The 27,412-nt window shown below is 36.5% G+C and overlaps 6 protein-coding genes, 3 long non-coding RNA genes and 1 other non-coding gene across 16 annotated transcripts in view; 7 read left to right on the top strand and 3 right to left on the bottom strand.

Moving 5' to 3' along the window:
- Positions 1 to 32: 32 nt before the first annotated feature.
- Positions 33 to 2,078, top strand: LOC122413799 (transmembrane ascorbate-dependent reductase CYB561-like). Of its 2 annotated transcripts, none has more exons than XM_043424406.1 (5): positions 33 to 163; positions 712 to 930; positions 1,006 to 1,214; positions 1,399 to 1,556; positions 1,626 to 2,078. In XM_043424406.1, exons 2-5 carry the CDS (start codon positions 714 to 716, stop codon positions 1,786 to 1,788), a joined length of 747 nt encoding a protein of 248 aa, XP_043280341.1. In that variant the 5' UTR covers positions 33 to 163; positions 712 to 713; the 3' UTR covers positions 1,789 to 2,078. The 2 variants fall into 2 exon arrangements, with proteins under 2 accessions (XP_043280341.1, XP_043280340.1); XM_043424405.1 differs by lacking the exon at positions 33 to 163 and adding an exon at positions 171 to 306.
- LOC122413804 (uncharacterized) lies at positions 1,867 to 2,581 on the bottom strand. The gene is made up of 2 exons (XR_006261623.1): positions 2,464 to 2,581; positions 1,867 to 2,388 (listed from the first exon to the last, which is right to left on the bottom strand). It is a non-coding gene; the product is annotated as an uncharacterized lncRNA (long non-coding RNA).
- Positions 2,382 to 3,439, top strand: LOC122413800 (UPF0488 protein CG14286). Its single transcript, XM_043424407.1, has 2 exons — positions 2,382 to 2,590; positions 2,855 to 3,439. Exons 1-2 carry the CDS (start codon positions 2,570 to 2,572, stop codon positions 3,422 to 3,424), a joined length of 591 nt encoding a protein of 196 aa, XP_043280342.1. The 5' UTR covers positions 2,382 to 2,569; the 3' UTR covers positions 3,425 to 3,439.
- A 298-nt stretch (positions 3,440 to 3,737) lies between these two features.
- On the top strand, positions 3,738 to 3,810 carry TRNAR-ACG (transfer RNA arginine (anticodon ACG)). Its single transcript has one exon. It is a non-coding gene; the product is annotated as a tRNA-Arg (tRNA).
- Positions 3,811 to 4,045: 235 nt separating this feature from the next.
- Positions 4,046 to 7,878, top strand: ThrRS (threonine--tRNA ligase). 2 transcript variants are annotated; one of them, XM_043424380.1, is made up of 6 exons: positions 4,046 to 4,265; positions 4,341 to 4,421; positions 4,783 to 4,872; positions 5,217 to 6,772; positions 7,012 to 7,301; positions 7,438 to 7,878. In XM_043424380.1, exons 2-6 carry the CDS (start codon positions 4,359 to 4,361, stop codon positions 7,584 to 7,586), a joined length of 2,148 nt encoding a protein of 715 aa, XP_043280315.1. In that variant the 5' UTR covers positions 4,046 to 4,265; positions 4,341 to 4,358; the 3' UTR covers positions 7,587 to 7,878. The 2 variants fall into 2 exon arrangements, with proteins under 2 accessions (XP_043280315.1, XP_043280316.1); XM_043424381.1 differs by lacking the exon at positions 4,341 to 4,421.
- A 595-nt stretch (positions 7,879 to 8,473) lies between these two features.
- Positions 8,474 to 20,728, top strand: d4. Of its 4 annotated transcripts, none has more exons than XM_043424387.1 (9): positions 8,474 to 8,764; positions 8,934 to 9,043; positions 9,544 to 9,780; positions 9,866 to 10,071; positions 10,363 to 10,432; positions 12,623 to 12,778; positions 15,076 to 15,576; positions 17,962 to 18,074; positions 18,367 to 20,728. In XM_043424387.1, exons 1-9 carry the CDS (start codon positions 8,685 to 8,687, stop codon positions 18,496 to 18,498), a joined length of 1,605 nt encoding a protein of 534 aa, XP_043280322.1. In that variant the 5' UTR covers positions 8,474 to 8,684; the 3' UTR covers positions 18,499 to 20,728. The 4 variants fall into 4 exon arrangements, with proteins under 4 accessions (XP_043280322.1, XP_043280325.1, XP_043280324.1 ...); XM_043424390.1 differs by having other exon boundaries at positions 8,475 to 8,764; positions 15,262 to 15,576; XM_043424389.1 differs by having other exon boundaries at positions 8,475 to 8,764; positions 15,244 to 15,576.
- A 180-nt stretch (positions 20,729 to 20,908) lies between these two features.
- Iyd (Iodotyrosine deiodinase) lies at positions 20,909 to 22,624 on the bottom strand. Its single transcript, XM_043424404.1, has 3 exons — positions 21,944 to 22,624; positions 21,354 to 21,670; positions 20,909 to 21,251 (listed from the first exon to the last, which is right to left on the bottom strand). The coding sequence occupies exons 1-3, from the start codon at positions 22,317 to 22,319 to the stop codon at positions 21,066 to 21,068; spliced, it is 879 nt and encodes a 292-aa protein (XP_043280339.1). The 5' UTR covers positions 22,320 to 22,624; the 3' UTR covers positions 20,909 to 21,065.
- A 985-nt stretch (positions 22,625 to 23,609) lies between these two features.
- Positions 23,610 to 27,412, top strand: part of LOC122413785 (ribosomal protein S6 kinase alpha-5-like) — a 30,671-nt gene continuing 26,868 nt past the window's right edge. For both annotated transcript variants that reach the window (XM_043424379.1, XM_043424377.1), the window contains exon 1: positions 23,610 to 24,758. In XM_043424379.1, the coding sequence (XP_043280314.1) occupies positions 24,662 to 24,758 (97 nt within the window). In that variant the 5' untranslated portion in view covers positions 23,610 to 24,661. The remainder of the gene's footprint in view (positions 24,759 to 27,412) is intronic.
- LOC122413806 (uncharacterized) lies at positions 24,685 to 25,256 on the bottom strand. The gene is made up of 3 exons (XR_006261624.1): positions 25,115 to 25,256; positions 24,902 to 24,989; positions 24,685 to 24,720 (listed from the first exon to the last, which is right to left on the bottom strand). It is a non-coding gene; the product is annotated as an uncharacterized lncRNA (long non-coding RNA).
- On the top strand, positions 24,871 to 26,170 carry LOC122413807 (uncharacterized). Its single transcript, XR_006261625.1, has 2 exons — positions 24,871 to 24,955; positions 25,402 to 26,170. It is a non-coding gene; the product is annotated as an uncharacterized lncRNA (long non-coding RNA).

Raw genomic sequence — 27,412 nt, 5'->3', positions numbered from 1 at the left:
GGGTAATTTCCCAGACGACCGCCACGAGCGCTGTTGCGCACGCGGTCTTGGTTCAACTGGTTGCTGCCTGCTACTACTACCCTCTCCGAACAACACAAATCGACATTCTACTGACTGCTAACTCGTGTACCTTTGGTCTAAGTTGACAATACAGGAGCGTAAAGTAAACAAAAGTTCCATTTCATTTTTGACGTTTCATAAATATACAAAAACCTAAATAAATTGCGAACCCATCTGATATCTCAATGTTCTGGAAAGTCTTTTGAATGGATAACACGGATACTGTTTGTTTTATGTTTCACAAAAGTGAGTGTTTTATTTTTGTTTTCGCTATGCGTCAGAAACATATGTTTTGCAATATTGAAAAATAAAACTTCGATGACAGCGTAATTTCTTGTTTTATCAGAACAATGCCAGCGGGTAATGTGTGTCATGTTGCGGGGACTATTATCAATTCGAATTCAACATTTTCGATAACATTTGCTCATAAATAAATACATATTCAAGGCGAGGTCAACTTATTACATTGAAAAGTTAAAAAAAACTCCGCAATCCCATCGTTGCGTTCTTTACGCAATATATTATGGGAAACTGTTCACACGCACGAATGTCTATATGAATGTTTCCAGAACATTTCGGTTGAAAGATGATGCGAAAATAGCATTAATTGAAATCTGAACTTTACATATCTACTAAAAAAAATCAAATCAGGTATGGACGAAATTGGACCGGCTGTACAACCTCGAAACCTTCAAGGTTTCAACCTGTTGCTTGGAGCAACCGAATTCTTCGGCGGAGTTCTAATAGTGCTTATGGCAGTTTGGCTAAATAATTTTCGTGGTGGTTTTGCATGGACAGAAGATCCTGCCCATCAATTCAACTGGCACCCTCTCTTGATGACTATTGGTCTTGTATATCTCTATGCAAATGGTAAATTACAGATAATATTGAACAACTTAAATACTACATTTAAGGTAACAACTAATTATCTTTTACCTATTGCAGGAATGCTCATTTACAGAACAAGAAGAAATATGCGAAAGAGAAATCTGAAACTTATTCATGGGGGTATCATGATACTTGTCATTCTGTTGACTACAATAGCTTTAATTGCAGTTTTTGACAGTCACAATCTTAATGATAAACCCATTCCAAACATGTATACTTTGCACAGTTGGGTTGGGTTAACCAGTGTTATTTTATTTTGTTGCCAGGTGAGTCAAATTTTTTATCTTTATATGTTGAGTGTTGCTTTTTCAAATTTTGAGTCATTCATAGTGTCATAAGTTCTCAGGGTTCCTAAGATTTTTTTTCTGAGCATCGCTCATAATTGTATGACAAAAGACTCAATAGGATGATGTAAAAATAATATTGATAAACTGGTGCATTGCTCAACAGTGGCTTGCAGGAGGAATATCATTCTTGTGGCCTGGTATCGAAACTTCTTTGAGAGAGGCTTACATGCCTGTTCATGTATACTTTGGAACTGCTGGCTTTGTGGCAGTAATTGCTTCCTGTCTTATCGGACTCAACGAGAAAGCTTTCTTTTCTCTTCCGTATGTCATTTTTGATTTATAAAAGTCCTATTAACTGTGATATTCTCTTTATCCATATTTTTGTTCCAGTAACTCGTATGCTCAACTCCCCACCGAAGGACTTTTAATCAATGTGATTGGACTGATTTTCGTGATTTTTGGAGCTCTCACTGTATACATTGTGAGCCAACAACGTTACAAACGAGATGATAAATATGAGGACAGTTACCTTCTTGGAACAAGAGAAAACTAAACTTTGGATGATCTCTCACACTTTGTACAATGATTGACTGTGCTTCCGTAACGCTTACCAAACATTTTACTTCTTTGTAACAATGAGAAGTGGGTGCTATATGTACTACATGTGACGCTTCGAGTCACACGCACATCGTGATTTTTTAAATGTTTTTCATGTGATTGATTTGTCTGTTGGTAATGAACTAGCACGACAAATATTTATTGAATATTTTTTTTGTTGATTCGAGTGATATACATTTATTTATAAGCAGGTGCTTTTGTTAAAAAATAAAAATGCTGCATATATGTGTTCCTTTTTCTGTCTTTATTATTATGCTACTGTAAACATGTTGTTGTTTAAACAAAATTCATTCAGCAACCGTAATTTCTTTTGAACACATGAACTTGCTTAACAATTCCATTGTTTTGTGGACGAAAAATTTCGAATAGAATAATGAATTAATCGTCGGCACGTCAATTGCAACCGCCGTTGCTAAGTTCTGTTCTTATTGACCCGTTGTTCCCCATTGTTTCAACTCCATGCTTTCAGGTTATGTCACATACGCATTAATTAATCTCAACAACCGACAGATGATAAATCGAATTTCTTTCGAATCTGCAAAATATATTTATATTATGGAATTTTTTGTATGCATATATTCATTTCATTTTGAATAAAATTAGTATTCACACTTATATTGAAATTCATAATATAAACAGGTGCAACACATGGTCAGAGAAAATCTTCACTAAAACAAAATTCTACTGATTGTTCGGTTCGCTCACGCCATAACGAAATGCCTCCCAAATATAAACCGGTAATTTCGTTTTATTTTTGTATATTTCATTTAATCAGAGGAAAAATTACGTAGAATTATGAGTTATAGGTTATGTTTGTTAATCAATTAATATGGAAATTAAATATTATGGTAGGTAATAAACTGCATGAGCAAGTAAAAATCTTGGTTATGCATAACCTAGATTTGAAATTCTATGTATCTTCTCTAGTACACGTGTACCACCGAATTCTTTACAATTGTTCACAATATCAAATAATAGATAAAAATCTGTTTGTATTTCAGGGAGGTAAAAAATTCCCTCCGAAATCAACATTGAAACCACTCCCAAAACAAGTTAATAATCATTTGGGTTCGCCATTCAACCGTTTGGAATCTGCTACCAGTCTTGAGCAGCAAGAAGTTGAAAACCAACTGGAACTAGAATTATGCTGGTGTATAGAACAATTACATATAAGTCTGGGCAGTGGTAAATTAAACGAAAAGCAAGCATTGGAAAGCAAAAAAACGCTCACTTTATTGAAAAATAATTCAGTGGCCTTCATAAGAAAGCGTCAAGTTATGAGAAATACATTTGGTGATTATCGAGCCAAAATGATTCAGGATGAAAAGAAGTATGGTAAATATGTGGCCAATGTTCAATTTGCAGAGCCAAAAGTGGTTAGCAATAAATCTGTATTTTTGAGAAAAGCAACGACTGAAACTCCAGTAAAAAAATCATGTGAAGAAAAATGTAGCAACAACAAAGAAAAAGAGGGTGAAGATCTTCATAATGTCAAAAAACTTTTTGTCATGAGCAAAGAAACTTCAGATGTTCCATTTACATTCAATTTTAGTGTACCAGAACCCGAATAAAACATCTTTTTTATCAATTTTCTATTTTTTATTCTACTTTTTATATTACTGTATTTTTGAATAATAATAAATGAAATAGGCAATAAATATGCTATTTATTTCTTTCAAACAATAATGTCCAAAAATACAAGTTTACGCATGAGAAGTGAAAATTTTGATAAATGTTAATTTCCGCGTAGAGTTGACTAAAAATTATTATCAGATTATAGTCACGTATTTTTGGTTCGGTTTTTTATTCAATGGTTTAAAATTCTCTGCAAATTGTCTTTTTCTTGACGAATTATATTCTTTTCATTTCTAATTAAATCTACACGGTCCTGTGGCGCAACGGATAACGCGTCTGACTACGGATCAGAAGATTCCAGGTTCGAATCCTGGCAGGATCGAAGATTTTTTTTCCTGTTCTGTGCAATAATAATCTGTTTCACTATTTATTTGAACCATCAATTTATTCGATCAAATAGATGTTAAAACTTTATCCTTATTTGGTACAAGAAAAAAAATGGGTTATTCATGACTTGCCGTGTCTCTAGATCGAGCGGTTGTTGAAACACGTAGTTTCAGAATTTTATGTCTATATAGATATTAGACAACATATGACATGGTATGTACATGGAGGAAGTATAGTCAGCAGGTACCTTCAGCGCCGCATTGTGAACAGACTTGAGGGTCGAACGCGTGCACGCCGTATGGCAAATAAGAAAAATCGTTAAAATAATATAAGAAGCGGTAGTGAATCACCAAACGAAAGAAATTTTCGATTTATCATAATAGAAAATTTGTGAAAATGAGCGACGACGTTATTACTGGGATAGAAGGCCTCAATGTGAAAGCTGAAAAGGCATGAAATAATAGTAATTTTTATGATGCATCACGTCAAAAATAACCTAATTTCTATTCTTTTATTCAAATAAAGATTATCTATTGAGTAAATATGCTGTCCATATTACGGTACCGTGGTTGCATTCAGTGCGGCATTAAGTGGAAACATGCTTGGGTTGGTTAAAACGATTTTTTATCATTAGAACTTTATTTCCCTTGCTGACGAAACGTTTTTCCCATTTATTTTATCTCCGTTTATACAACAATCGTTATAACCAGTGTCAATGTGACGTTGTAACAAACGAAAATATGGGCTATACTAAAATCGTATTTAACCCCAAGCGTCAATTTCGTAAAATCGATTTTCTGATGTAATTGTAACGATACTCATATTGTGCGAACGTGTCTAATGCTACATTGAGGAAAATTAATCATTTCAAACTCACAATATCGTTCGAAAGTCGTGTCATCAATCGATTCTCTTTTAGTATAGTTTACGTCTATGTGTAAAAATAATTCACTTGTTTTTTTTTTAGGCAAAAATGAAACCCCCAAAGGAGAAAAAAAACAACGCACCTGAAAAATGTAGTGTTGCAGAATTGAAACCATGGCCGGCATACATTCAAGTGAGAATAGTTTTGTTTTGTTACTTTATTCATCATGAAAACTCTTTCCAACTGTGTTTGGAGACTCTGCTGAACTTTATACTTGATCAGAAATTGCCAATTACTGATTTTCCTACTTGAGAATGTTCTGGAGAAGTTTTTTTCGATACAGTTTTTGATTTTTTGACTCGTAAAGTTTTTTGCATACTCTCTCAGTCATTCTTAACAGGAAGATATTGATGCTTTACTATCATTGGATCCTCAAAATAAAAACTCCAGTATTTCATTGGAAACAAGTTTCTCTTGCCTCAGATTTTATTCACAATCGATTGATCTTTACATTCTGATGAAAGATATTTTTGTAGGACCGCATAGTATTGTGGGACAAATTGAAAGCTGAGTATGACGCAGATTTAGCAAAGAAAACGCCGGAAGATATAACTGTTACTCTTCCGGATGGCAAAGAAGTTTTGGCCCAATCATGGCGTACAACGCCATATGAAGTAGCCAAGAATATAAGTCAGGGCCTGGCTGACAACACGATAATAGCTCGGGTGAACAAGGAGTTGTGGGACTTGGATCGTCCATTGGAGGGCAATTGCACGCTAGAGCTTTTAAAAATCGATGACGCAGAAGCTCAGCAAGTATTTTGGCATTCGAGTGCTCACATATTGGGTGAAGCAATGGAGCGTGTTTACGGAGGTTGTTTATGTTATGGGCCACCGATAGAGAATGGTTTCTACTATGACATGTTTCTCGGTGACAAAGGAATTTCGAATCTCGATTTTCCGTACCTGGAAAGTCTATACAAAAACATAGTGAAGGAGAAGCAACCGTTCGAGAGGTTGGAAATGAGCAAAGAGGATCTGTTGGAAATGTTCAAGTACAACGAGTTCAAAGTTCGTATATTGAAGGAAAAAGTAACGACTCCCAAGACGACTGTGTATCGTTGCGGTCCTCTGATCGATTTGTGTCGCGGACCTCACATTCGTCATACCGGCAAGGTAAAAGCTGTCAAAGTTACGAAAAACTCATCGACTTACTGGGAGGGAAATTCGAACGCGGAGTCGCTGCAACGAGTTTACGGAATAAGTTTCACGGACTCGAAACAGCTGAAAGAGTGGGAGAAGTTTCAGGAGGAAGCGGCGAAACGTGACCATCGCAAAATCGGTCGCGAGCAAGAATTGTTCTTTTTCAATGAATTATCTCCTGGCTCATGTTTCTTTCAACCTCGTGGAGCACACATTTACAACACTTTGGTCGAATTCATACGCGCCGAGTACAGAAAACGAGGCTTCCAGGAAGTCGTCACCCCGAATATTTACAACAGTAAATTGTGGCAGACGTCTGGCCATTGGCAACACTACGCCGACAACATGTTCTCCTTCGAGGTTGAGAAAGAAACTTTTGCCCTTAAACCAATGAACTGTCCAGGACACTGTATGATTTTTGATGTTCGCTGTCGTTCCTGGCGAGAATTACCACTGCGTATGGCAGATTTCGGTGTCTTACATCGCAACGAGTTGTCCGGTGCTCTGACCGGTCTCACCAGAGTACGAAGATTCCAGCAGGATGATGCTCACATATTCTGCACCACGGAACAAATCAAAGACGAAATGCTCGGTGCTCTCGATTTTCTCAAACACGTCTATGGCGTTTTTGGCTTTACATTCGATCTTTGCCTGTCCACCAGACCCGAAAAGTATCTCGGTGATCTCGCTGTCTGGGATCAGGCTGAAAAAGACTTGGCTTCCAGTCTAGATGCTTTTGGCGAAAAATGGACAATTAACCCTGGCGATGGTGCTTTCTATGGACCCAAAATCGACATTACTATCAAAGATGCACTACGACGATCTCATCAGTGCGCTACTATTCAACTCGATTTTCAATTACCGATTAGATTCAATCTGACCTATGTCAAGTGAGTAAAGATTTCGTTAAATGTACAATTAGACTTTCTTTTTCAGTATCACAATTGCTCTTTTTAGCTGAAACGTTTATTTGAATGAATTACACTATATTTTATGCCATCGTTTCGCTTGTTACAAGTTTCAGATCGAAGTGTTTTGCAAAGCATCTCAAATTAGCTTTCTCTCGAATGTAACGAACGTTGGTGTCCAAAAACAGAATGATTTCATAAACTCTTTACTTTTTTCGCAGCGAAAACAGCGAAAAAACGCGACCGGTAATAATTCATCGAGCGATTTTGGGATCGGTGGAACGGATGGTAGCGATTCTGACAGAATCGTATGCCGGTAAATGGCCGTTCTGGTTGTCCCCGAGACAAGTGATGGTTATTCCTGTTGGTCCGCAATTCGACGATTACGCTAATCAAGTGAAAGAAAAATTGTACGCAGCCGGATTTATGGCCGAGGTTGATACCGATTCGAGCGACACGATGAACAAGAAAATCCGAAATGCTCAGTTGGCGCAATTCAACTTCATCCTCGGTAATTTACGTTTCGCTGATTGTGCAAAAATTGAGGGGGCGATAAGAGATGACAATTTAAAAAAAAACGAATCTCCCATTCATGTTCCATTATTTCTAATTTATTTAGTAATAATTATCAACTCATTTCGTTTCAGTGGTAGGTGAAAAAGAGCGAGGCGGTGGCACCGTAAACGTTCGTACGAGAGATAACATCGTTCACGGTGAATTGACAGTTGATGAACTGATCAAGAAATTTATCGTTTTCAAAGAAACGAAGGATCGCAATTGCGAAGACAAATTCTAATGGTGCATGCGATCATACTATTTTTGCTTGAAATCATCAATCTCTTTGTATGCTTACGTCACAACGTTACCATTAGAGCATTTTCCGGGCGTCATTCACTGATATTTATGATTTACAATATCTATATTATCGCAATTTTCATACGAATTAAAACCCTGTTTGGTTTCATAAATACACGAACTTTAAATAAAAATCAGTAATTATTTAGGGCGGGCAATACACGAGAATTTTGACTAAGTGTACGATCTAAAAATAAAAGTTCATCCTCAAAATTGAATATCGAAAACACAAACTATTTCGAAGAATTGTATTTTTTCCCTCTGAACAATGAATTGTACTCCAAACAATATTATCTCGGATCATTGATACTCGACTCAGAACTTTTTTAAATAAATTTTTGTGAATAACTTTTTGCAAAATAGGCACCACTAGAAGTGGCTCCCTAAATAAAACAGCTGTTCGGAAATTTATCGAATGAAAAGTACTGCATCGAATGTTTTGATATTTTCGAGGAATGCGGCAATTTTACTGTATAAAAACATAATCAGCGACTTTGCGCAGTCTCCCGAATCCCTAAAAAATGAGCTCTCCCACTGCTGCGTGATTGTATATATGCAATGACGGCAGGCGCAGGCTTCTGCAAAAAAAATATCCAACCAACAAAATGGCGGAGTTTGGAAGGTATAAACTATTAAAAAATGCAAAAAAAAATTCAATTTGGGCTCCTTTAAAAACTTTATGAGGAATGTATAATGAAACATAGCAGATAAATGTTGAAATTGGAGTCATCGATAAATGTGTCAATTGCACTCGCGCAACATGAGTACGTACTCTTGACGTGCGTAGTGTTAACTTCCGGAAGTGGCGTTAGTGTCGGACACGAGCGCGTCGTCGCGATTATCGGAACGCTCCTCGATGTTTGGTGTGCGGTGAGTCGGTTTTATTGACGGACGACGGACGAACGACTGACGAGCGGAGCGTGGGTCCTCACGCATACATTTTTTTTCATTTCCTCGCGTCTTCCCGAAAGCGAGGAATTTCTTCAAAAAGGTGAGAGACGAGCGGTACAGACAACGTCCGTATTTAAAACCTGTAACAATGACGGCGGTCACCGCTCTTCCGTCGTCTCTACCAATAATCCAAGTTGTCAATGAAGCGAATCTCAGTAAAATCGAAAGGTAAGCATTATCTTTTGCTAAAAGTCGAATGCAAAAAAAAGTCAATGTCTTTCTTATTTTCTCTCCGCCTTAATTATTTGTACATCGTTCTTCAATTTCGACATGGCTTTTTTATTCCAAACGGGTTTGGGGGAAAAAAACATGACAAATTTTTCATCCTCCATTCCAGCTTTCTTAATGACACGGCGTACAGAGAAGCTATCGAAAACTCCTCGAATTACAACACCAGATTGTGTCGAGAACGGAGGTTACGAATGCCTTTTCTCGACTCGCAAACAGGTGAGTATTACGAGTTATGCAAAAATTGCCATCTGATTATTCATGATGTTCCTTTTTTGCTTCTGGGGTTGCATCCTCCATATAGGGTGACCCAAATTCGTTCAGTATCCATGCCATAATGATTATGACATAAAAATAATGATATGCAATAATTATTCCTGATCTTAGTACCCCATTTCTTGTTGTTTTTCATAGCTTTTAAAAAAATACTCATCAAGATAGTTGACGAATATAAAATTTTCTATAAAACAAGATTTGAGCTGTCCATATAGAGGAAATTCTGGTAAAAATCATGTTTTGTATTTTAACATAAATCGAATGAAGATATTTTGCTGTATATAATTGCAATATCATTGCAAATATTGCTTCATCATCTGTTTTTCAATGTGTTTTGCTTTGTGATAGAAAAAAATTTTTAAATACATGATTTTGCCCAAGTCCTCCGAATATTGTATGAAAGTAAAGGAATGGGATGAAATTTGATAACTTTGTTCTTATAGGTGTAGCACAAAATCATTCTGCCTTGTTCATGTCGGCCAGAGAAAGGTTACCAGGCTTGTTACATGGTCAAATATATACATATCCTAGTAAAAGATGGCGAAAAAAAAGACGTCAGTATTTAATGCACTATCTTCATCCAAAACGAACGAGAGGCGACATAGAAGACGGCATAGAGGGAATCGAAGGAAGCATCGCTGGTATCAACGACGACAGCAAAGATTCTGTTGCATTGAAAGGTATGGAAAAAAAGACCAGAGCAAAGTACCAGAAGCGGATAATATGCGCCACGTGAAAAATTAATCAATATTTTCATCCCCCAAGACGAGCATAGTAAAGATGGCTGGTTTTACGACGAGCAAGACATGTTAGACATGGATGCCTTTGAGGAGCCTGATCCGGACAGCGACTATGATTATGAGGAGAGTTACAGCGCTAAACGAAAGCGAAGAAGACCACGAGGGGGTGGTCATCATCCAGCCAGAAGTCACCCACCCACAACCGACAGTCCAGGACCTAAACGTGCCAAGGTATGAGCAAATATTTCTATTATCTTCAAGTATATTATTCAACAGTTTTTCGTATAATTTTATCCAAAGGTTTGAAAACTGAGACATGAAAAATAAGTTGAAAAAGTGATTTTTTCACTCGAGTAATGTCCGATTATTCGTGTACACATTTTTAAATCAAATTATTTGAAGAAAAGAGACTCAATGCAAACATTTATCGAAATTATTCACTCATTCCTCAATCAGCTCTTATTATACCAAATATTTCGACAAACAATGCATTACTTAAATTTCAATGAAAACGAAATACAGGGTGGGGGCCGTGGTCGGAAAAAAACCAACTACGATGTCACCGACTCCGATAAGCCATTCGTGTGTGACCGTAAGTTTAACCACAGATACAACTACAAATGACCACTTCCTACTCGTTCGATTTGCAAAATTATGGTTATCGCTACAGTTCTACTACTTATTATTTCAATGAAGCCACATTAAGAACAGCAACAAACAATATCATAAAGCAAGAAGTCAATGAAGAAAAGGAAAGAAACGCGATGCGATATTCTGTCAACTATATATTCTATAATCATATTTTTACGATATTAAATAACCATGGCGCGAATTTACACTAAAGAAAGAAAAGGAACGGATATAAATATATATAAATATATATATATAAATATATTCCGATATTTATATATATTACGACAATAAGTATAAGTACGAAAAGAAAAAGACACTTGAAATAAATTATGCAATACTTTATAGTATTATCAATGCGTAGTTTTGCGACGAGGTGCGATATAACGAAATATTTAAACAATTTAATTGAATCCCAACGGGGCTGGGTGAAGAAAAACATAATTTTCTGTATGTCTAACCATCTATCGACCGTCTAATTTCCAACGACGACAATACCGCAAAAACCTAAGAATCAATAAACGTTGCGACTGAGTCTTGAATCAACATTCTAAAGTCATTTAAATTTTCAAGTAATTGACAGAAAAAATTGCAGGAAATTCAGTTTTTCCGACTTTTTTATCGACCGACGAACTGTTTTTTTCTTTTCGCGTATTATTATCTAACGACTTTTTTTTTATTCGTCCGTCAAAATAGTTGGCAAATAATGCAAATCTGTACAACGCAAAGTCGTTCGCAATTAATGTCTCGTCAGGATCGACTTATTCTTCGGACAGAGAATTTTTTTCCAAATACGAATGACAGTTACGCTTCTATTAACGACTTTTTTCATAGAAGAGAGCTTCGAAAATAAAATAAGATACCAAATTAAAGAATTATATATATATATATATATATCGAATTGACAGTATAGAATTAACTCGTATTTGCCTGCAACCTGTTGAAACTTTGAGTAACAATCACGTTTAGAATAGCAGAATTAAAAGATTTCAAACATATCCGATTCAAAGACATTTGGTCTATAACGATAAGCTCTTACTGCCCTTCCTCGCCTATTACTCTTTTGATTTGCTTCTGAAAATGGTAACAATAATGTTAATAATATGAAATAACATCAGCGCGTACTTTGTAATGGGATTATTCCGTAGACACAGCTTAAAACAATAGGCCAAATATCTTGCAATTATATATTTATCCACATAAAGATGTGTACAAATATATATTCATATATCTTTGGACAAGGATGTTTTTGAGAACATGTTAGTCATTTTTTTGTCTATAACCTATAACCCATTTTTGGAGAGCTTCGATATTCTACGATTCATTCACACACACATTGTTGGCAAGACTGATTAGTAGTTATTGGAATAAATAATTATATGAAAAGCCATTTATTTTCGAAACTCAAAGGACGAAGATAATTCATCGCAGCTTTGAATAATTGCGTTTCTGGTTCACCTAACGAGTCGGTGGAAACTTGAAAAGTTGTTTCCGGAGTTTGATTCTGCACAGAAGTTCTCAAAAACATCCTCTCATATACATATGTATATACATTGATGTATATATAAATGTATGTGACAAATAATGATGAAAAAAAATCTATTACGAATGCGATAGGTCACTCATTAGTGAGAGCTGGTATATAAAGTAGGTGTATTCGAGCATCAAGCCTTGCATCATATTAGTTTTGCTTCTTGGGCTGGAATTCCTTCACTGCTTGACCACAACAAGAGATCAAAGATTTCCGACAAAAGTAAAAACCCCTTTTCCACCCATATCCGGATCCCAATATATGAAGAAAAAGTAGGTGAACCGGGGATTTAGTGCCAGAAACGTGTGCAAGTGCTCTCTCTTCCTCACAAGACCATTTTACGATCAATTTCTTTTCTACTTTTTCCTTCCTTCGTATCATGAGAGAACAAGATAAAGAAATTCTGATTTATCTTATCGTCCGATCAAAATCCTTCCTGAAACAAAGGATCACCTTCCTCTCTCTCTTTCTCTATCTCTCTCTCTCTCTCTCTCTCTCTCTCTCTCTCTCTCTCTCTCTCCCTGTGTTTTTTTATGTATGCCCCTTGTACATGGTGCATTCGATGGTTTTGGGGGAACGAAAAAAAGCAAAAAGAACAAAACCGAATTTGCACTTTTGCAGTATGCAGCGCACGGTATAAAACCAGACCTGGTCTGGTCTACCATTACGGTCATTCCCACTCTACTTCCTCCGGTGATCCTGCTAAGGAACTAAGTCCCAGTCCTGCCGATGTTGAATCACGGAGCGTTGCAGACACCGCTGCTTCGGACCAGCCAGGTTGGAGCCCTTTATCAGCTCAGTTTTCGCAAAATTTCTTTTCTTTTTTTCTCTCTTTTTTTTTCTTACCAATTTTTTTTTCTTCTACACTTTTCGTTTCCTTTCCTTCGCGGCTCCTCACCTTTTTGCCCATTTCATACCCTTTTAAACAAGAATGGAAAGGGACGCGACCAATGTTTAAAAACATCGCGAATTAGAATCCAAATTTTTTCAACCAATCAAGGTCACTCAATACCAAAGATTTTCTTCATTAGACTGATCGACAATCGTACAAAATACACGGAGTCGTAGGGCATATCTTGTTAAAATCCAAATTATTTATCAATTTCAACCGGCTTCGCGTCTAACTTTACGAAGGTTTTACCAGTAGAATTTCAAATTACGTAAAATTGTTGCCATGGAATTTTTTTTGATAATTATATTCAACTGAAAATCGCTTGCAGCAATTACAGTGTTAACGTCGTTAGGTAAAGAGTGGGGTGGGGGGAATCATTGGTCGACCCTCCTCAATCTTGCTCAGTATCAATTTGAACCCACAGGACCGAGTGTACTCTTATTTTTTTTTTCTCCGTTTTTTCGTCTTATCCAACGTTTTAGCTGTTTTCATGATTTTTCATTCTATAAAAGAAGCGCATTATTTCAAGTATATTCATATTTTTTTATCGATGTTAATCGTTTCATACCGCACATTAATTCGACACATATTTTTATTATAAATCCAAAGAAGTAAGGAAAAAAAATATTCTCTACGAATTTTGATTGAAAGAAGAGACGTATTATCGTCTTGCTTATGGATTCGTATGGAAAATTAGATTAACGTCTCCGTTTGCACCGTCAATGCACAATAATACGTAACCACAAGGGGCCACTCGTCCAAAAACGTCCTTTATTCACAAACTTTTTTTCGTTTGTTCGAACCACGTGAAAATTTGAATTTTATGCTCTGTGCGTGCTCGAGTGTTGAGTGAAGTGTGTGTGTGTGCGTGTGCGTGTGCGCGTTTGAATGTGTCGAAGAGTGTTTTTCTCTTGTGCCTCTTTTAAGCATGTTCGTTTCAAGACGCGTGAGTAGTTTCATCTCATCGCATACCTTTTTTTCTTCTAGAAATAACACGAAAATTTGGAGTACAAAAAGAGTTATTGGATAAGTAGAAATTATTGTTTATCTTTTGCATCGCTACTACTTTTTGCCTGTTGTTTGAATCTTATCTCAAGTATGAATTAGACCGATGGTGATGGAATGGAAAGAGTTACAACTTTTTTATCTTTTCTCTCTCTCTCTTCTTTCGTACACTTTTTGTTTTATTAGCGTGTTGAAAGTTTAGGTCTCGTATATTGATATTTGCTTGTCCAGGAATGGTTTTCTTTGTTGTCAGGCTTTTTTCTAATTTTTTTTCTCCCCCACCCCTCTCGAAGTATCGTAGAGTCATGCACCGAGTCGCTCGATTAGAATCCACCATTAATTAGTCACACTAATTTCAAATATTTACGCTTAGCATCACACTTCGTTCTGCATATATACAGGATAAATAATTTTGTTAAATCGAGCAACCAGAAAATAAAATTGATCATTAACTGTCAACACAATCAAAGAGATGAGTAAATTCTCGTTATTAACATTTTTTGTACTTGAGATTCCATTATTTTCGTAAATTTTAAACTTTTATTTGAGAACCAACCGAATGGCTTTTCTTTCTTATAAAATTTATCGAGATTACCCGTTCAACTTTCGTTACAAATTCGAATGAAGCGAGTAGAGACTCTTGCTTCAATTCTCATTCAAGGAAAGTCATAAATAACGTGAAAAAAAAATACAAAAAGTCACAAAAATACGATTGCATCTCAAACCTTCCATCTGTCATTACCGATCTCATTGGAATCGAAGAAATTTTGTAATTCGATCAGAGTTGATCACAGAAGTCTCTTGCAATTTTTCCCATTTTATGATTCGAGCTTAATATTAATTTTCAATTCCTCTGTGGAACTAGTTTCAAAGATATTGACGCAAAAAATGTCTCGGCTCACCGAATTCGACGGAATCTCAAAATTTTCCTAACCCGTTAAATATTCTTTGACCATAAAAAAAGAGAAAATATTACAATGAAAAGTCTTGAAAAGAGATTAAAATAATGACACATGAGAAGAACGAGACACTCGTCGGAGTAGATGAACTCGATTGAATAAATTTGAAGGGAAAAACAAAAGAGAAGATGAAGAAGAAAAGAGGAAAAAAGTGTGCATGAAAGTTGGATAGTGGAAAAAAGCGCAACTGGGTATGTGGTCGGTTTGTGTGTGATTAGGTGGTACACGTCGTGGTCGACAGAGCACTGCTTCCTCGAGTACCTCGACCCCCTCTCCCGCGCCACCAACGACTACAATATCGTCGGTTGGTGCTACGGTACAACCCCAGCAACAACAACAGCAACAACAACAACAGTTGCCCCCTGTACAGACTTGCGCTCCTCCAGCTTCGCCTAATGTCTCAGCTACCAAGGACGACCAACTAAATCCTGCTGGATCACCGACCGGTGGTGGTTTATCCGTGTCCCCGACGTCCCTGAGGCCCGATGGTACGCCAGCGAGTTCGAGCACGACTGCGTCTTCATCGACAACCAATCCCGCGACAACGACCTCGACAACGACAACCTCGTCGACACCAACCGCCACGACCAACGACAAAAAGACCGGAAAAGCTGCAGCTCCGTCACCCTATTGCGATTTCTGTCTCGGGGATACTCGAGAGAATAAGAAAACCGGTGGCTCCGAGGAATTGGTATCTTGCAGTGATTGTGGCCGTTCAGGTAAGATTGAGGAAAAAACGAAGCGCAAGTATACGCGACGTGCGAATCACAATTGAATCACCAAAACAAACTTCGAACAAATTTCTTCTCCCCTCTCCCCCCGCCCCCGCCCCCACCAGCCCCCGCCCCTTTCTTTCTGTTTCTTTTTTTCTTAAACGTGTAGGCGATTCGATTTGTGATTAGGAAATAACAAACTCTCTTTCTTTCTCTCTCAAACTCATTTGTGATTCAATAATCAGGCCAACTTGATGGAAAAAAAAAAAAATTCATTCCACCAAAGTCCAATGGGAATTCTCGTGTTAAACTCTCTGGCCATTCGAGTTGGCCGAACTGTTCAATTTATACTTTATTTCAAATTTATGGACTCTCGATTCGGGCTCGAGTTTCACTGCAACATCAATGTTGATTACAACTTTATTTATATTTATTCGAAATCGCGTTAAGGACCTGAGGTCAAATTTCGTTACATCGCGAGTTTCTCAATCGTACTACAAAATCCTCCGGGGTACCTGTTTTATATTCTTTTTTTTTTTTTTTTCGAGACAAATTATTAATCGTTTTTCGGTGACTGAAAATGGTGAGATAAAAAGTGGAATGCTTTAATAGCTTTATTCGCGAAATGCTAGTCGAAGCGGGAGAATAAAAAACGTTTATTTATTAATGTTAGCACGACAATTAATTGGAAGCGTCGTACTGAAAATTTGTTGCTTTCCAATCATTGAATTCGCTGTTTACTCAAATTTTGGGGTCTCCAGCGCTTGGGTCCCAAATAAATTAAGACGAAAGAGAGAAAGAGAGAACGATTGAGGAAAACAAAAAAAAAACAAAATATTCTTGTAAAACAAAAATACGAGTGGACTGTCGATCCGCTAATTCATTAGAACGTCGAACGATCTCGCGCGTTGATTTCCGCGCACGATTATTGTGTGAATCGACGAACAAATAATCGAATCAAAAGAAATTCGATTCGTATTTTTCTTTTTTAGTTTCATTGAAAGAAAATCACAAACGGACAAAACAAAAATAGGGTAAAAATCAAAGCGCCGATTGGCGAGAAAACAAAAGCCGTCAGTACCTTTATCGTCACCGCGTGAAGATCGAGACGAAAGATAAAAACAAAAATTAACCATTTTCAAAGATCACGAAAGAGATAAAACGAAAAAAGGACATTATTTAAGAAAGAAAGAAAAAGAATAAAAACGAACCAATGAACCAATTAATCGTATCGCCTAGCTAGTGAATAATTGCGGGGAGCATCTCGAGGCGTGTTCGTTTCGATGTTTTTTTGTTTCTGTTTTCCGGTGCAATCGATATATTAGACTATTCTTATTACTCAAATGGACGGAATCACGAATTACAAAATGTTATTTCGTGACGTGTGTATCATACGAGAATGAAAAGTAAAATTAAACGAAGAATAAGAATCAAACAGAACAAAAAGCATGCATATAGTTCCTCCTTGTTATAAAAATTAAAAAAAAAAATAAAAAATAAAAAAAAACAAACAAGAAAAAGAAGAAGGAAAGAAATCAACTTGTTATTAGGCAATTTTTATTAAGCAATACCCACGAGGCTTAGAGAGAACGAGAAAGAAAAATTTTTAAATAATAAGTAATGTAACGTTTAAGTAATTTAACGATTCGAAAACGAAAAACAAGGAAAAACGACACAAAAAAAAGAACGAAAAAAAAAAAGAAAATAATGATGAACATTTTGAAGTATGCGAGTGTGTGCGTGATGTGATATATTTGAGGATTTTTTCGACTGGTATGAAGGAGAGAGTGTGAGAGCTGCGACGTTTATATTGTGCTGCGCAAGAAAGAACGTGAACTATTCCAAGGTACGCCCTGCTATTACTTACCATCTATTACTCCAAATAAATAACGGTATGTTCAAACAAAACAAAACAAAAAAACGCAACCTCAAAAATTGCAATTATCATCAAATAAAAATACTTTGTGCGGAAACATATGAATAGCGTTTCATTATTACGGACGTTCAGTGCTGAGGAAAGGTGAAAGACAGAAAATAAAGATGTGTATCATCATCAACTAAAAAGTCGCACTTGTGAACAAAATCTCGAAATGAATTTGAAAATCGTTGCTCATAATGGAGATTTGAAGCATTGAAATAATGATGAAAAAAAAAAAAAAAAAAATTCATGTATAAGTAAATATAAAATATCGAGGCTCGATTTGGTCTGTAAAATCAAAATTATCAATGCGAAACGATAGCTTGGAGTTCACTGTTCTTCGGCACAAGATAAATGTCCTGGCACCTTTCTGCTGATCCCCTCATTCAGTCAATTTTTTTATTGACTCTTCTATTATCTTCCTGGACCGATCCTATCGACGATATCCCTTGACTCATGCGTTCTTGTTGTAGGGCATCCAACTTGTTTGCAGTTCACTGCGAACATGATCGTTTCTGTCCGCAAGTACAGGTGGCAATGTATCGAATGCAAATGTTGCTCAATTTGTGGAACTTCGGATAATGACGTGAGTATCATGTACATTCGTTTCTATCGCGACGTTTTTTCTTCTTCTTTTTCTTCAATTTTTTTGCTCTCTTGATCAACGATACACGATGATGAGACGTTGAGAATGATGATTTTTTTTTTCATGAAAAAATTACGGAGCATCTCTAAACACATTTTTCATATAGACGTACTCGGTATCATTTTTTCTTTTAAATACACAATTATTGTTCATATAATGCATAAAAATATTAATAGATTTTTAACATGACTCAACATTTAAACGAGACAAATATTTTGCCACGATAAATTAGGATCAGTTGCTGTTCTGTGATGACTGTGATCGTGGATACCACATGTATTGTCTGTCTCCGCCTCTTGCATCTCCTCCCGAGGGTTCCTGGTCGTGTCGCCTCTGCCTAGCAGAATTTCATCGACACGATTGAGTGTGCGTTAGCGCTGATTAAATCCTGGATCAATTACGACATGGCGTGTCAAAAGCAGCTATTATAATCTCTTTATTTTTTATTTTTTCAACATTTTTCGAAATAGTATGCTTGTTCGTAATTTACTCGCGGAATATTTTCTCTCTCTCTCTCTCTCCTCTCTCCCCCCCCCTCTCTCTTTCTCTCCCATACTCGTGTGGAGCACACTCGAAGGTTTTTAAATTTAATTCTGTATTTTTTCTCTCTTTTAAACGTAAGACAAAGTGTCGTTCGGACAACTTAGTGATTGTGTTTCTTTTAACAATCGAATGATTTTTACTCTCTGAAAAGGTGAATAAAATAATAAGATAGAATTTTGAAAATATTGCAACAAAAGTAAATGCCTTTGCGACAAGCTGAATTTTTGACGTCTCAGGCGCTGCTGATCTCAGACTTACAACTGTAACGTCTATCATCCTTGATATTGTACAGATTTTTATAACGAACTTCCTTAGATAGATTTGCGCGACATTTTTGCCGGGCCCCGTGAAAACAATTGAGACGAAAAAGGATAAAACACATACGGGCTTTCTTCCCAGCGAAGAAAGTCGCAAAAAATTATTTCTCAACTTTTTGTTTTTGCTTTCATCTACTCTCTCATACAGAATAAATTCTGTAGCCATAATAATAGGAGACTGATTCGCCAAACAACTGAACAACAAAACAGATTGCTCTATAAAACGACGTGAGAATATTCGTGAGGGAATAATGATAAAATTAATGAAAATAGTCGCGAAAGATTTATTCCGATACTGTGAATCTGTCAGAATGAATGAAATTAATGATAGGCACGACAATATTTCCCGCTCAAACGTTTCCGTCTTTTTGTTAAATCTTTCTCTCTCTCTTTCTTTCATTCCGTTCTACATCCGAACTGTGAATATTGCGAATTTTGAATGAATCTTATTTTTGCCTGATACTAAACAAAAATTCATGACCTCCGCAATTTGCCAAATGTACTTTTCGCTCGCCAACCATTATCGGCGAGTTATTTTTTCCTCGACGATGAGATATCTCACTCTATATTATTTTTATAAACAATAGACAGGATCTGAAATGTTTCACAATGCTGTCACCCGAGAAACTCGTGTATAACGATCATATTTACAAGCCGTTTCTCGTATTTGAGGCAGGGAGAAAGAGACGAACAACAGAATAAGCAAAGAAAAAAAAAAAGAAAAATGATCCGATAAAAAATTGAATAAACACGAAGCCTCCGAAGAAGGCCTCTTTCCTGGGTGCTAAACTGAAATACAAGAAAAAAATATTAATAAAGGTTAAATATATTGAAAAAGAAAAAAAAGAACAATGATGAATCGACATTATAAGGAAAAGCCATAATACTGATAATACTTGCTGTCTCACGAAGTAACACAAAACGTAACGAAAAAAAAAAGCGAAGCATAGATAGAAATTTATCCGTTCATCTGTATTTATCATGATATTCAAAAAGCTTTCGGACTTAACGAGAAAAATATGAATAAAGGTAAAGAAATGAATAATAAAATGCAGAGAGTTACGAAATAAAAGAATTAAAGTGGTAGCTGCGTAAATGTAAAACGTGTTTCATCGATTCAACAGATGGCAAGAAAATGATATATTACCATTCAATGTCTTTGGTTGTTGAACTCAGTATTTTTTTTCTCTCTTCGTATTTTATATGAAAAAAAAAGAAAAGAAAAGAAAAAAAAACAGTAACTAAAAAGGAAGGAGAAAGGTAATCAATGAGTGTACTTAATTTCACAGAAACTGTGCTTTGATCATCGTTACTCGATATTATGAATTCCGTATGAAAAATGTGTCACTTTTCCCATTCCTACCCCGTTTAATGTTCGAAAAAAAAATGTTTTCTTCGCCCCCCGCCCCGCCCCGCCCCCTCCTTCGCCGCTCTATCTCCTGTTTTCTTTTTCATATAATCTTACAAAAGTACCGATAACGAGACGAACGCATGGAACTGTACATTAATAGTCATCGAAATCATGTAGCATATACATACATTTATTTATATATATTTATCGACATATATTTATATATATAAATAGAAGTCTATATATATATATAGATATATAAACGATAATTGTTTTTAAGTTGAGTTTAAAGTGAGCCCCGAGATTCAATTTTTATACCGCTTATTTTCAACACGATGTATGCAAATGAGAAAACAAAAATAAATATTAGTTTCTGAAAAATCGTTGGAAAAAATATTTGTGAAGGAGTTTCATAGATTATAAATATTCATTATCAATTTAATACGGTTTTCTTTGTCACGAAGTGTGATGAAGCCATGAAGTGAGGGTGAACGAAATGATTAGTGATTGGAAATTTGAAGGAATGAGTATTTTTAAGGGCTACATTTTATTATCTCATGGTAAAAGATTGAAAGTGTTTCATGATTTGAAGGTTTTTATGTTAAGGTGAGACGAAACGAAGCTTATCGAGAGAAATGTAGGTTTTTTCGAATTAATTTTCGTATTCTAATTGATTTGGAGGGAATGAAATTCTCATGATTTCGTCGGTTTTTTTAGTGATCAATCATATTCCACCATGATCTCGTCGAGGGACTTTCGCGTCAACTTTGGTACTGTCGCCTCGTTCGACGGATATCCAACCGGGAGAAGGAGACATAATTTCTCGGAGGATGGACGTCCCAGTAATTGACGGAGCGAAGGCCCACAGTTTAAGGGCGTCGATGTGAGAGTCACCAATCCCGCGTACTTTTCATCGAGACCGAAAAAAAATGATATTTATGGATGCGAGATTCGTGAATGAGGAAAAAGTATGATTTTTTGACGAAAATGAAAATCCTAATGTTTAACCTGAATGGCCGTTATGAGAATTCCACAAGCAATCGAAACGCTCATCTCGGAATAATAGTGCATTTTTTTTCTTCCATCAGACAACCAGCCGTGAGTCTGTTTGAAAACGAGTATCAGCCACGGTGCAACAGTCAAATATTCCTTGATCCAATTCGTCCGCAGTGGCTCGAGGTCGGTCGTCCACTTTTTTCCCATTCGCTTTTTGTAATTCAATTCTTCCTCTCTCTCTATTATTTCTCGTATCTTTTGCTTTAAATCCGGTTTCGATATGGCCACGAATGTCCACGGCTCCGTATGTGCCCCACTCGGCGCGGTACCTGACCCCAAAATCAATGCAAATCCAAGTTCCTTTTTATCAACCCAAGAACACTGCGTTTTATTATGATTCAGCCGCATTCGGTGAATATTTGCAAAAAAAACTCTTTCGAAAATGAACGAGTTTCGAGTACATACAAAACAATATTTTTTCACCATGACAGTTTGCGTCTCGTTCGATCTCCTCGTAACGAACAAGAGTCGAAACGTTAAGCAGAACGTGGTAATTAAAGTTCAGTCGATATGACAATAATGCATAAAAATGAAGAAATTACCAGCACTCCTTATAAGATCGTGAATGACACTCTTCGGCACGTTTTCGTTACTAAAAAATCTGACAGTTCTACGAGCATTTGCAATGGAATAAAATTCACGAGCTTTTTTCTTGACGTCACTTTCATCCGGTTTTACGTAGTCGTAAGGCACGTGCTCCAAGAATTGGGGCAACGCTGGCACTGGCTCTTCTAAATCACCGTTGTCACTATGATTTTGATCTTCCACTGTTAATTCGTTGTTCAATGATTTTTCACACGGATACGAATCCTTGTTTTTCCCTCGTCGTGTCAATAGAACAACGCTAACGTATGTTATGAGGCTGATTATTATATAACGCCAGTACTTTGCCCAAAAAGGAACAAATTCTGATATCATTGCGTCGATTTTATTTTTTTCGAAGACGTGAAAACGGGCGAGCAGATAAAAATTTAAAATTTTTCAAATTTATTTATGTTTTCGTCACTGATTCCGCTGTTTTTCTCTCTCTCTGTGATAATGGACGACCATAAATGTGTCAGTTGTATTCGTATACTGAAGGAGAGTGTAGCTCGATCACGTTTCTTTTCGCTCTTTCTCTTGCGATTAAGGTCTGTTGCAAGAACGTGCACGAAGGTAAGTCCTTCTACGTTTTCATTATTTCCACTTGCTCGTGTAGTCGTTTTGAAATAACCAAGTGGGGGCGTCATCGTTTTTCGTAACGCTCGCACTGAAATTTTATTAAAAAAACAACTGAAAGCAAAGTTTCTTCGGCATTTTTTCTGTACGAATGAAGTTCAAACCCGTTCAGCTTCGACTTCGCTTGAACGATTCAATTTGCGTCTTGCCCCAATTACTATTTCCACGGAACGTGCGGACGGCGTAACTTGGGAAAAAGTAAAATTGCATTTTCAAGGGTCATATGTACGACGTTTTTTTTTTTGGTCCGCTGGGAAATTTTATTCAATTAGCAAGGTTCCTACAGCCCGTTTAACTTATTTTAATATTGGGATTTTCAAGATGAATATTCTGTCGTTGCCGTTCGATGATGGTACATTCAAGTAAAGAATTTTCTCCCGTGATGAAATGCTAATAATTCGGACACATGAATTTTCATGTACTTCAGTCGAAAATTTCGACTTTGAACGCACGAACGAGCGCCCTAATTCAATGTTCAAGGTTCAGAGAGAAGGATTTTCAGAAAATTTTCTCCTGTCAAGTTACCATTTCGTGCCGTTTACGAAAATATGATTGTGTATCGTCGAAATTTTAAATGAAAAATATACAAACAAGTATTGTAATCCGAAATCAAAAGATTGGGAATTTTGTGTAATCGCTTGCTGCAGGATTATCTGGACAATCGTTAAACAAGTGCTGCTTTTTTGTCGTGACGGTTAAAAAAAATACGTTTATTTCGAGGTTAGAATGTTTCACATATAAATTTAAAGGGAAAAAGGCAATTATTCGTCGAAATTTCACAATTAATCGGAGATAGCACTGTAATAATATTTTTCCAAAAGTAAATTTCAATGTCATACGTTATTCAAAGGCAATCTCGAGAGGCCGTTTTTGAAAAAAAAAATGCCTGCTTGAGCGTGATCTGCTTTGATAGCGCCAATAGAAAATATAAAACTGATACAGCAAGTGGCGCCACCGGCGGGTACATTTTTCGTTGTTAATCGACGAGCCACTTCAAAAATTTTTCTCGGTGTGTTGAAGCGTAAAAAAATTGAGACGTAGCTGCGTCCCTGAGTGTACGGGCTGGACCCTGTTTTCTCTCATAGTTTCCCAACCCAATGATATAAACGACGACAACAGAGGTGTCCGATTTTTCCCCACTTTTGCCTCGAAAGACTCCATTCGCGTGTTTTTACTGAACATGGGCGCATCAAAGCGCGCACACTAGTCAAACACATATAGATTAAACGTAATTACATACATAAATATATAAACATATGTATATCTGTATACGTATATATTCAAACGTCTCCGTAGTGTGCCTTACGTCGTTCGGATACGAAATTCACGATTTGGGTGATAAATCATAACATTATCTATTGGATTTATTCTGACGAGAGGGAATAAGTTGAGTTAAAAAAAAATTCCACATGGGTGCTCCGTTCTTTCGTCGTCTCTCCGAACACCTTCGGTAATTCAATATCGGGCGCGAAATAAAGATTTTCCAATGTTTATTCACAAAATTTCATGGACCGTTTCGTTTTTTTGCGATGGGATCGTATAAACGGGACATTAACACGCCATACTAAAATTCTGATCTCTTGGCTGATCAGTGTATGGTTATGATGATACAGATACGAAGAGTCGATCGTCGAATTAAGTGAAATAATGGAGTGCAGATAATTATAAAACGTTATCTGTATATCGGTATACACAGAAACATATCGCTCGTGTATATATCCAGAAATATATGGACGCCTACATATATTTATATACACATAGAAATTATTGTTTTTACGTTCGTCGCAATCTCCGCAGGTCGCAGATTTCGCGGTCCTGCTAAATGACATAATACGGGACAAATTTTCATTTTGTTATGTTATCTAATAAATTTGCAATTCTTTTAAATCTTCGGAAAAGTGTTTATTTTAATAATATCGCGAGCTGATTTAATAAAATAAATAATATTAATCAGGTTTCCCTTCGCTTGAATTCAGTGATCGCTAGTTAATCTTAAAAATAATAAAGTTACGGGAATAACATCGATATAAGAAGTCACCAATATGGAGAACCCCATGCAACCACCCCTGCCACCGCCGCAACCCTCGAATTCTCGTGACACCTGCAACGAGACAACTGTCACTCACGTATTGACATTTGGTACGTGCAATTTTTCTTCCTTCGTGTTTGTCTTTTACGTTGCAAAATCTGTTTACATTTCCCACTTGTGTTTGCTCTCGTTTATAATCGCATTCATTCTTCACAACGTGCGTGTATATAAATATTCACGAGTATATACGCACACTTTTGTAATCCTCTTCATATTTCGCTCGTATTATCTATACTTTATAGGTTACGTACGTGCATAACCTTAAACGCGCATATCTCAATCTGAAATAATAATAAAAATGAATTTCGTGCCAAGTGTACCGAAATTCATTCAAAATTGAATACGTTATATGGAAAATACAAAAATGTAAAATTTTATACGAAATATGATCGTTCCAAAATTTCACCCGTTCAATATATATTTGTCACACAACATTTGTAACTGTTGTCTTTTCCTGTATACTGTGTAAATCAATAATTTACTTTCATTTTATAAAAATGATAAGAAACATTATATTTCGATCTGTACTAATTCTCGACGACAAATTCGAATTTTGAGGTTATATGAACTCTAAGTTTTTTTTCTATTTTCCACACAAACATTTTCAGTCATCGTCATAAATATGTTTCTCTCATCGTTATCATCATTAAAATATCTGAAGTGTTCTATTTGTATGGTTTTTTGTCTTTGCAGGTAAGTCGAACTGCTTGCGAGTGGAAGATTCATGAAGAAAATGCCAGGAAACTTGCAAGCTCAAAGAAAATTCGACAAGATAGCAAAAACCAAAAAAAAATCCTGCCAACATTCCACAACCACAGAATCGGCAACCTTATTCTCTACCCCTCGGTGCCTTGCGTTTAATCTTTTTCAGACCATAAGTCGCTTTCCGTCCAGTGATATGGTTCTTTGAAACATTATAATCAATGCTTTCCTTCTGAATCCAAGAAATTACTGTTGAAAATTTCCCAACTGGAATTTTTTGGCAGCTGTTGTTTGAATTTTCTATCGACCGCTTGAGGAATGTCAACTTGAGTTTCTCATCGGTACTTGAAACAAGACCGTAACGGTTCCACAAAAATGATGCGATCCCAACTTTCGCAATGAAATTTTGATTTAAAAAAACAACCAATAATTTCAGTATTTTTGAATCTAAATTAGCCACTCCGATTAGCATAGACTTTTGAACGAATTTCATTAACTTGAGGCTTGAATATAACGTTATTGGTGCCACATCAATTAACAAACTGTGGTCCTGTTAAGCTTTTTTTCTAGATATAAATTTTAATAGCAAATTTACTTTGAGTGATAGAAAAGTTAAGTCGATATTGGACAATAGAAGAGCCGGACCTTACGCAATTTTGGAAAATTACATTCTAAGAAAAATGCGTCCAAATTTTTCGTTGGACGTCACTCGTCGCTCATAGCACAACAATAAAATTTGCACGTCAAAAAATATGAAAAATTTCCAATATTTTTGAAGCTTGATACACGTCCTTCGTATCAATAATAAAATTTGGTTGGAGCGTCGACAATCGTCTGACTCATCAGCTCGAACCCTCGCTCCATGTCAGCATCACCACCGCAGGTAATTCAGGCCCATAGGCGTGAATTCGCAAGCATTTATATGAGTCAAGAACAAAAGTTACATATTCATAAAAATATTTCGCAAAGCTAATCGAGGACTCGTGCGAAATTCTCACAGCGTGAAACAATGTGGATTTTAATATTTCGAGCTCGTAACCATATGGACACGAGGATGTTAAAAAATAAGGTCTCGCGTAACGCGGAGCTCGATAGGATGTGCTTTCGATGTTCTCAGACTTCTCGTGTTACGGTGTACAGAAAAAGCGAGCCATATTGGTGGTAGCGCCGCGTACCAATGTCAGACAACGAGCGTTCCTGTCGTCGAGCTCGAATTTGCCAAATCATGCGAAAAATGCATTCCTACAAATTTTCCAAAACGGAAAATTACGGTAATGGGAAAGTGACATACAAAAATGAAGGAACGTTCGTTTTGAATGTGGTTGTCACCACGAGCGATCACAGCGAAGCGAGTAAAGTTAACCCTTAGTGTGCATCTAGTTGACCCCAACATTTTTTTCTCACATTAATAGCATTTACAGATGAGCATCATCTATGAGTAAAACCCCCAATATTAAGAAATCGTTATCCCCTCTCTAAAAGTAGGGAGCACAGCCAACTTCACACTCCAAAATAAATAGACTTTTTGGAAGGGTTGCAAAGTGGACCATTTTTCCCTTAAAGCATGGACCCTTGTCTGTAAAACTTTATAAGGATTTTTTTAAAAACTCAAAATTTATTTTTTTACGAGAGATTTAACCGAAAAAGTGCTTTTTACGCGCACTATCAACTTTGAGCACGTTTTTGAAGAATGAAAAAAGATTTTTTTGGAAATCCGACTTTGCAGCCTCAAAGTTGGATCAATTCACTGCAAAAAGTGACTAAACCTTTTATTCCGAAAAGCGCATAGTTGCCGAGATATTCGATGTCAAAAATGACCTGGGCTCAAAGTGGCCCCATGTGCACGAAATGTCTCGCTGCGAAGGTGTGCACACTAAGGATTAAAAATTTTTATTGAAATTTCTAGAAATCTTGAAATATTTCGATAATGGGATGAGCCATGAAAAATATGGAGAATACAATAAAACCAGCTGGTGACAATCGATTATGGGGAAGAGTGTGC

The sequence above is a fragment of the Venturia canescens genome, chromosome 7 (genome assembly GCF_019457755.1).
Source record: "Venturia canescens isolate UGA chromosome 7, ASM1945775v1, whole genome shotgun sequence".
In the NCBI taxonomy this organism is placed as follows: Eukaryota; Metazoa; Arthropoda; class Insecta; order Hymenoptera; family Ichneumonidae; genus Venturia; species Venturia canescens.
This window is presented reverse-complemented; position numbering and strand designations above follow the sequence as displayed.